The 9,558-nt window shown below is 49.4% G+C and overlaps 1 protein-coding gene across 3 annotated transcripts; it reads right to left on the bottom strand.

The window, feature by feature from the left end:
- Nucleotides 1–5,324: 5,324 nt before the first annotated feature.
- Nucleotides 5,325–9,552, bottom strand: LOC123017278 (disks large homolog 1-like). 3 transcript variants are annotated; one of them, XR_006413574.1, is made up of 3 exons: nt 9,394–9,552; nt 6,653–9,048; nt 5,325–6,394 (listed from the first exon to the last, which is right to left on the bottom strand). XR_006413574.1 is itself a non-coding variant. In XM_044418533.1 (2 exons), the coding sequence occupies exons 1-2, from the start codon at nt 6,894–6,896 to the stop codon at nt 6,288–6,290; spliced, it is 351 nt and encodes a 116-aa protein (XP_044274468.1). In that variant the 5' UTR covers nt 6,897–7,101; the 3' UTR covers nt 5,325–6,287. The 3 variants fall into 3 exon arrangements, 1 of the variants encoding a protein (XP_044274468.1); XR_006413575.1 differs by having other exon boundaries at nt 6,653–8,201; nt 9,420–9,552; XM_044418533.1 differs by lacking the exon at nt 9,394–9,552 and having other exon boundaries at nt 6,653–7,101.
- Nucleotides 9,553–9,558: the final 6 nt, after the last annotated feature.

The following is a 9,558-nucleotide window of genomic DNA, read 5'->3' as shown; positions in this document are numbered from 1 at the left end:
CGTGTTGTCGGTGCCCGCAAGGTGAACTGCTAGAATAGTGATACCTCTCGGTATACACCAGTCCCAAATCTGCATGGCGAGACAGGCTAGCTTCCGGGATCGGGTTCCTCCTTGTTTGTTTAAATAAAAGACCATCGGCATGTTGTCGGAGGTCACTTGAACGATCTGATGGAGGAGCAGATCCTCGAAAGCTTGCAGTGCTTTGAAAATGGCAAGGAGTACCAGAAAGTTGATATGATTCCTGCCGTCCTGATGGCTCCATCTCCCTTGGGTACTTAGATTGGAGCAGATGGCCTCCCATCCCAGCAGTGACGCATCGGTACCGAGGGTTACTGTGGGGTACCGAGGTTGAAATGGAACGCCGACGGTTAAGTTGGCTGAGTCCATCCACCATAGCAGGGATTGGAGAACTGAAGCCGATAGTCGGATTCGTTTGGTAGGAGGGTCTATCTGTGGCTGAAACAGTTTGTTGAAGAACAGTTGAAGGGGACGTAGCCGTAGTTTGGCATGAGGGACCACAGCGATGGCAGCAGATATGTGCCCCAAAAGGCTTTGACTAGATCGGGCGGAAACTGTTCTTGCTTGCCGAATTCGAGCAATGCGATGAACGATCGCATATCGTCTGTCTCGAGGAAGGAAGGCTCTTGCCGACATTGAATCCAGTCGAGCTCCGATAAAATTGATCACCTGCGTAGGGACAAGGGAAGATTTCCATCGGTTAATGCAAAGTCCAAGGTCGTGCAACAGAGCGCATGTAAGTTCAATAGCAGACGCCAGTCCAGCTTCCGTATCGGCAACAAGCAACCAATCGTCAAGGTACGGGTAGATTCGAATCCCGCACAGCCGAAGGTGTGCACACACAGGGGCCATACACTTCGTGAAAACCCTTGGTGCCGTGGCCAATCCAAATGGTAGAACGTTGAATTCATAAACTTCCTGGTCTACCGCAAAGCGTAGGAAATGCCTATAACTTGGGTGTATTGAAATATGAAAATAAGCGTCCTTTAGATCCAATGAAGCGAACCAATCCCCTCTTCCCAGTAGCGGAAGAATACTTGGAAGCGTGGTCATCCGAAACTTCTTTGGTGTAATGAATTTATTAAGAGCTCTCAAGTCCAGTATTGGTCTAAGACCTCCATCACGTTTTGGAACCGTAAAGTATCTGGAATAGAATCCATGGAGTCCTTCCGATAACAAGAGGCGACGAATAGCTCCCTTAACGAGAAGTTGTTGAATCTTGTCTAACAGCACCAAAGAAGGCGTAGTATATCGGATAGGACTCGGAGATGGCACAACATCGAATTCGATTCCATATCCGTGCTGGATGACAGATAATACCCATCCATCAGATGTGATTGACTCCCAAATGGAGAGTTGACTCTTCAGTCGATCCCCAAATGAGAGAGGGAAGGGTAAAGATGGGAAGAGAGGAACGGTTCGCTCATCACATCAACGCTGTCGCCTGTCCGTATCGAATCTACGGCGGCCCTGTTGGAAGCACTGGGGTGGTTGCTGCCTGCGGCGCTGGTGACGTTGTTGCTGTTGTTGTTGCCGAAGCGGAAATTGCGAACGGTATTGCGGGCGTGACCATGACCACTCACGTCTAGGTAAAGATTTTACTCCATACGACGAGTGGTCATGCGGGACTCATGAATCTTCTTCAGTTTACTGTCCGTTCTTGTGTGGAAGAGACCGGATCCGTCGAACGGCATTTCTTCAATTCTCCGCTTCATTTCTTCAGGGAAGTTGCAATTACGCAACCAGGCGTGTCTGCGGAGGAAATGGCCCCGACCAGCGACCTCGAATCCGAGTCTACGTGGTGCCTTGCAGTGGAAAGCTGTTGCACAGCGACTTGCATCGCTTCTTTAACAAAGGTTTTTGCAAGTTCACCTTGGTTTCCTGGCATCGTATCTATGATGGCATCTAGGCGTTGCATCAAAAAATATTGGTAACACACCAGGGTGGCCTCATAATTAGAGATCCTTAATCCCAGGCCCGATGCTGCGTAGACTCGACGGGCAAGGGAATCAACCTTTCTGCCCTCATCTCTAGGCGAGGTATGTCCACGGGCCTCCCGACCCTGCGATGATTCCACCACAACCGAATTTGGTTTCGGGTGGCGGAGGAGAAACGGGATGTCTTCCTCTCGCACCCGATACATCGACTCATATTTCCGTGAAGTCGGTTGCGGCTGAACTGGAAGGTCCCATGGTTGGGTCATTGCCTGTCTTAAAGTTGTAATAAGCAGCAAGGCAATGGATGTGGATCGCTCGCCTCTAACAACATCATAAAAGTGGTCCATGCTCGGTCCCGGCTGCTGGTGGGTTTCTATATCAAGCGATCTCACTAATCTGGCCATGAGATCGTTGAATGACATATAGGGTTCATCAGGTGATCCTGGTGCCTGTGACGTAACTGCCACATCCGGTGAGGTTGAATCAGCCTCAGACTCTTCAGATTCCATCCAGTAAGGGGGAGGCACACTGGAGGAAGATTCAGCTGATGACCCCGATCTGCCACGTTCTCTAGATGGGGCGTTCGGGGCATCTCTGGGAGTTGAATGGAAACGCTCCCGGTGGGCTGGTGGCGAGGATCGTTCCCTGGTCGGGAAGCAGCCTGCAGAGTAGTACTCTTCTCATCTCGGGACGGAGGAGTATCTAGATTGGTACCAATTGTCAGATCTCGCATCCGAGGAATGGCTCCTATGGCTTCTTGGAGGGGAGATGGCGATATCAGTATCCATCTGTACCAACGGCATTGGGGTTGGTGATTGAGCTCTAGGTGGAGAGTCTCTTATTTCCCCATCAGAGATGGAACCCCTCGATTCCATGACGGGTTCGACAGCCAGCCGGCGTGGTGAACCCGGTGGGGTGACCCTCATAGCCTCCTGGATGTTCGGTACCGAGGGAGTCGGTTCCGAGACCGGTATCGGGATCGAAGATGAGGCTGAGCCTGAATGACGTTGTTTTGCCTGCTCGGGGTTCCTCGGCTTTTTAGCCCGTTTGCTCGTCTTGTCCTTCTCGGCCTTCTTAAGCACAGGGTGTTTATCTGAATCACTGTGCTTTCTCTTCTCCTTTTGTTTCCTCGGCAGGGAAACAGGCTGGTCGGCCATAGCATGTGTGCCCTCCTGAGAGGAGCGTGAAGGCGGAGCAATGGAGGAGGCCGGGCATTGCGGTAACTCAGCCGAAGTTGGACGGCCTTCGGGTGGGGCCACAACAGTGGAAGACTTAGCCACCAGGCGGTCAGATTGGAGAAGGGCCTGATCCCATAGGAGTTTTCGAAGGCGGTTCTATTTTTCCTCGCCTGGTTTGAGAAGGCCAAACAATGGCCGCACTTATCGGTTCTGTGCCCCTCCCCTAAACAAAGGAGGCACAGATCATGCGGATCTGCTGCGGGCATTTTCGAGCCGCATTTTCCGCATTTGCGGAACGCCGCCCGTTGCGCCATCATAGACATTTGAAGAGAAAGAAGATAGTAAACCGGGAAAGTAATATTTTTTTTTTAGGAACGATAAGAAGAAGAAAAAAAAATAGTGCACGTTAAGAAATATAAGTGAGGTAGTAACAACAAGAACAAGGGATACAACTTGTAAGAGAAAAGGGCAAGGATTTTCGAACAAGGAACGAGGTAAGTGATAAATCTTAGCGAGAGCGAAGCGGCACAAGGCACAGTGAACGGCGGTCGCAAAGACTGAAAATGGCGGTCACTCTGCTCCTTATATACTGCTAGGGGGGAGGGGGAGCAGAGTCCCCGCTGAAAAGGAAACTGTTAGCTATCAATCTTCCGGCCAAAGCAACTGCGCAGGCACAGAACCCATATGTGTGATGCACAGAGGCCACGACGAAGGAATTAAAAGACGCTTGCTCCTGAGGAGGAAAGCTATGGCAAATCTAGACAGCATACTAAAAAGCAAAGACATCACCCTGCTGACAAAAGTGCATATAGTCAAGGCTATGGTTTTCCCAGTTGCAATATATGGCTGAGAGAGCTGGACCATAAGGAAGGCCGAGCACCGAAGAACTGAGGCCTTTGAATTGTGGTGCTGGAGGAGACTTCTGCGAGTCCCCTGGTCCGCAAGGCAATCAAACCGGTCAGTCCTAGAGGAGATCAACCCTGACTGCTCTTTACAAGACCAGATCCTGAAGATAAAACTCCAATACTTTGGCCACCTTAATGAGAAAGAAGGACTCCCTGGAGAAGAGCCTAATGCTGGGAACAATAGATGGCAAAAGAAGAAGGGGACGGCAGAGGATGAGGTGGCTGGATGGGGTCACTGAAGCAGTCGGCGTGGGCTCAGGTGGACTCTGGGGGATGGAGGAGGACAGGAAGGCCTGGAGGAGTGTTGTCCATGGGGTTGCAAAGGGTTGGACACAACTTCGTGACTAGCAACAACAAATTTATTCTATTTTTAATGTGCTGTTGTGAACTGCTTGAAGAGCTACAGCTGTTGGAAAGTACAGAAATTAAATCACAACAGCACATTCAACAACAGCAGCAACGATGATCGAGTTCTGGGGCCTACAACCAACTGCCTTGGCTGAGGGAGGCTTGGATGTTGGCAACAAGGAGAAGGGCCTTTTCAGTGGTCCCCCCACTGAGCCCCCCCCCCCAAGAGTTTTGGAATGAACTTTCCACCAAGATTTGCCAGACACCAACTTCACTATCTTTCTGATGCCAGGACTGTCTTCTACTGTAAGGCATTAGTCTACTGAGATCTGCTGTTTTTTTAAACAGGTCTTAAATAGAACTTTTTCTTCAGTTATTATATTTTTAATGTTTTGCATTCAGTGTTAAATGTTGTACTGCAAATTTTTATGTTGTTGTAGTATACTTTAATATGGTGTATTTTATATTGTATTATTAAGATGCTATTGAGAACCACCCTGAGGGCTTTAGCCCTTTGGTGGCCTAGAAATTAATTAAATATTAGCGGTCCTCTTTCTGAGAAATCAGATGGCCGCAGATGAAAGTTCTGTACAAATGAAAGCCAAGCAGCCAGCCTCGTGAAACTGAATTGAGGTTGCTTGGGGAGCATCTCACGGATGGGTCCCCAAAACGAGCAAACTTAGGTGATCACAACTCCACAGAGCAGAGCACCACAAAACAAGGGAGGCACCCGTGAGCTGTTCTTCCTGTCGAGGTGCACATCCCAAGGGCAAAACTGGTGGGTCAAACTGAACAACCTGTTGACAGCTGGGTGGCAGCAACTGCCACTGCGTCCCACATGGCTTCAAATATTGATCGCAGAACTATGTTCCGAAGTTGTAAAAAGGACAGAAATGTTTGCATGTAGTTATGTCAAGAAAAAAATTCTCACAGTCACATTTTAGTTAAAGAAAGTTTAATATATATATATATATATATGTATATAATATGCTTTATTATAACAAAATAGGCAGTTATTGTGGGTAAAATATTCATTAAAATCTGACTTCTAAGAACATATTTATACTTTCAGACTTTTACGACCTTAATAGTGATAACAATCTTTCAGAATATTTTCAGAACAAAAGCCATCATTGGTAGATGAAGTACAAACTTTTAAAGCACCCAAATGGTATTTGGAGTCAAAATGCAGTAACTGTTCTCTATCAACAATATCTGTAAGACATTCCAAATAGTCTTTTATGTGCCAGTTTAAAAATAGGAGATATTTTCCTCTCTAGTATAATGGCATCAGCAAAAAATGAAAAAATAGGCTACAAAGGGTATTTATATGAAATTATGAAAATGAGTTTTCCCTTGTGAAACAATGCCAGTTAAGCATATATTATCTTGGACATTTGAAAAAGTTTCTTATCGAACTGCATGTAAAATATATTTGCTGGCAACAACAGAAAACTATGAAACTAAATCATGAACCGAATCCCCTTGAATCAAACCATGCTAGTAAAGTTAAGCGTGCAAAATTGCTCACATTGACGTCATTAAGACCACTTTTTTTTCATGTTAGGAAACCTTTACATTGACATATATAAAGCTCTGTTTTCTCAAAATCTCCGAACGATGCTTTCCCTTAAACATTAAGGAGGTTACCACAAAATTCCCACGTTGTGCCCCCTCGGGCAGAACTAGCCACTGCCCCCAGTCCCCAGTGCCCAAGGAACCTGCTGGTCGGAGCACTTGGCGAGATCAAGGCGGCGGAAGTGCAGCAGGGGCTTCGAGTGCGAGGCGCCACCCGGCGGTGCGGCCCAGCGCTGCACTTCCAGGAGGAGCTGCCAAGAGGAGGGAAGCCCAACGGGGGACAGAGTCCATCCAATGCCCAGCGCAGGCGAGCCGGGCCGCCTTCACAGCTTTTCCTTGGCTGGGACCCAGATGCAGGGGCTGGAGCGCTCCTCGATCACTTGCTTGACCTGATTGTAAACCTCTTCCAGCGTGTCGCCTTGCACGATGGCTGCGGAGGGAGAGCGAGAGGCTTCGTGAGGCCGTGGCCCTCCCACCCGCGGGCCTCCCACCCCAGCCCGGCCACACGGGCTGCTGCAGAGCCGCTCTGCCTGGAGCCACAGAGGGCAACTGCAGAGTGATGCTGGGGCCGCCCTTCTGGGCAGTGCTCCAGCTGCTCCCCCACTTACAAGGTGCTAGCTGTGGACCCCCCCGAGCCCCCCTGGGGAGAGTCTCCCCTGGCCACTGCAGAGCAAGGGGGGCAGCCAACCTGTAAAATGCTCGGTGAATTCTTGTTCCAGCTTCATGGCTCTCTCAAATGTCTTCCGAGCTTGCTCATCTGTTAACCGCTTGTTCATTTCCCTGAAATACCAAAAGTGGCGGGCGACAACTGTGGTCAGCCTGTGGCACACGCAGATGCTCCTCCTTGCTCCAGCCCTCAGACTCGCAGGTGGAAGCGGATGGGTAGGGATGGGCAAGGAATCCGTCCGGGACCTTTCTGGGGCTGCACTCATGGGACTCTAGCCTGCTTCCTCGGCTGAGCGTGCTGAGCATGTGTGCAATGCTCACTGGGAATCCATGTGCGTGCAAATGCCGTGTAAGGAGCACCATCCTTCCCGGCTGTGCAGCTGTTGTTCTGTGGGCATTTGCAGACTCCGCTTGCCCTGGCCTGCTTGCTAAGGCAAGGCCAGCGAAGAGGACACTGCAGATGGGCGAGGAAGGCCGCTTCCAGGCGGCCCACTGCACGCTGCGCACGGGCCCCCGGCCTGGGCAGGGCATCCCCCCTCTGCTCCGGAAGCAGGTACCAGCCCGTGGGCCTCATCCCACTGGCCACATCCCTGCAGTGCCAAGCTGCTCCGGGCTGCTTGGCTGAGGGCGCCTCTGTCTCTGCCCCCGCCAAGGCCGTGGAACAGGAGGGGCCGAGGTGGCCGCCACTTGAAATGTGCAGTCCTTGCTTGGGGGTCGCAGTGCTGACTGGATGTGGCAGATAAGTGCAGGTTACGTGAATGCAGTGTGCTAACTTTTTCTCCCAGCCAGCGCTGAGGCTGGCACTGGGTGGCAGGAGGGGCGCCTTCATTTCAGGGGGTTGGACTGGTTTGTGGCATGAATCTGGGGGACGGGGGAAAGTGTGGGGAGCAGCCCTTGCAGGAGAACTGGGGAGGGGGTGTGACGGTGATGGGGTCAGAGCATGCCGGCACAGGAGAAGAGGGCAGAGATGCCCAGCAGCTGTCCCCTCCTCCACTTCTCTGTCCAGCAGAGGATACCACGCAGCCGCATCAGCCAGACCTCCGGCCTGCTAGTGCTGATGCTCAGTGCAAGGTCGGTCTGCACCAGCACCTCGCTCATGCGCAATGCAATTGTGGATGAGCGCACCGATCTGCGATGAGCCACTGAGGCCTAGGCGGGAGGAAAGGGGAGGATACCTCGATTTCCCAAGCCTGGGATACCTTGATTTCCAAACCCTAATCCTACCATAGTGAACACCCCAAACCCTAACAGAGGAGTAAAGTTCCATTAAAAGGGGTGATTATGAAAAAGCCCTCCTAGAATAACCCTTTCTGCACACCTCATCATTTCTGCCGAATCTAAACACATTCCAAGCATCAAAATGATCCCCAGACACGTCGTTTTCCTAACCCTAACCTGGTGCACACCACAAACCCAGTAAGAGAGGAAAAATACCAATGTAACGGCCGATTTTGTAAAGGCCTTCCTTGACTAACTTTTCCTGCACAGCTCATCATTTCTGCCCATTCTAAAGACATTCCAACCATCAAAATCATGCCAGGACACCTCATTTTCCTAACCCTAACCCTAGCCTGGAGAAAAGCACTAATCAAAATAGAGGAGTAAAGTTCCATTAAAAGGGGCGACTTTGAAAAAGCCCTCCTTGAGTAGATGTTTCTGCACAGCTCATCATTTCTGCCCATTCTAAATCCATTCCAACCATCAAAATCACGCCAGGACACCTCATTTTCCTAACCCTAACCTGGTGAACACACCTAAACCTAATAGAAGGGTAAAATACCAATGCAATGGTCGATTTTGTAAAGGCCTTCCTTGACTAATCTTTCCCGCACTTCCCTTCATTTCTGCCCATTCTAAATACATTCCAATCATCAAAGTAATTACAGGACACCTCGTTTTCTTAACCCGAACCCTAACCTGGTGAACACCCCTAACCCGAATAGAGGGGAAAAATACCAATGGAATGGCCGGTTCTGTAAAGGCCTTCCTTGAGTAACCTTTCCTGCACAGCTGATCATTTCTCCCCGTTGAAAAGGTATACTAACCATCAAAATCATGCAAGGACACCTCGTTTTCCTAACCCTAACCCTAGCCTGGTGAAAACCGCTAATCAAAATAGAGGAGTAAAGTTCCATTAAAAGGGGCATCTTTGAAAAAGCCCTGCTTGAGTAGATTTTTCTGCACAGCTCTTCATTTCTGCCCATTGTAAACACATTTCAATCGTCAAATTCATACCAGGAACCTCGTTTTATTGACCCTACACCTACCCAGGCGAACACCCCTAACCCTAAAAGAGGGGGAAAATACCAATGGAATGGCCGATTATGTACAGGCCTTCCTTCAGTAACTTTTCCTGCACAGCTCATCATTTCTGCCCGTTCAAAAGGTATTCCAACCGTCCAAATCATGCCAGGACACCTCGTTTTCCTAGCCCTAACCCTAGCCTGGTGAAAACCGCTAATCAAAATAGAGGAGTACAGTTCCATTAAAAGGGGCAACTTTGAAAAAGCCCTCCTTGAGTAGATGTTTCTGCACAGCTCTTCATTTCTGCCCATTGTAAACACATTCCAATCATCAAAATCATTCCAGGACAACTCGTTGTCTTAACCTTAACCTGGCGAACACCCCTAACCCTAATAGAAGGGTAAAATACCAATGCAATGGCCGATTTTGTAAAGGCCTTCCTTGACTAACTTTTCCTGCACTTCCCTTCATTTCTGCCCATTCTAAATACATTCCAATCACCAAGTAATTACAGGACACCTCGTCTTCTTAACCCAAACCCTAACCTGGTGAACACCCCTAACCCAAATAGAGGGGAAAACTACCAATGGAATGACCGGTTTTGTAAAGGCCTTCCTTGAGTAACTTTTCCTGCACAGCTCATCCTTTCTGCCTGTTCAAAAGGTATTCCAATCATCAAAATCA

Source organism: Varanus komodoensis, unplaced genomic scaffold (genome assembly GCF_004798865.1).
Source record: "Varanus komodoensis strain SLA01 unplaced genomic scaffold, ASM479886v1 scaffold902, whole genome shotgun sequence".
NCBI classification, from domain to species: domain Eukaryota; kingdom Metazoa; phylum Chordata; class Lepidosauria; order Squamata; family Varanidae; genus Varanus; species Varanus komodoensis.
This window is presented reverse-complemented; position numbering and strand designations above follow the sequence as displayed.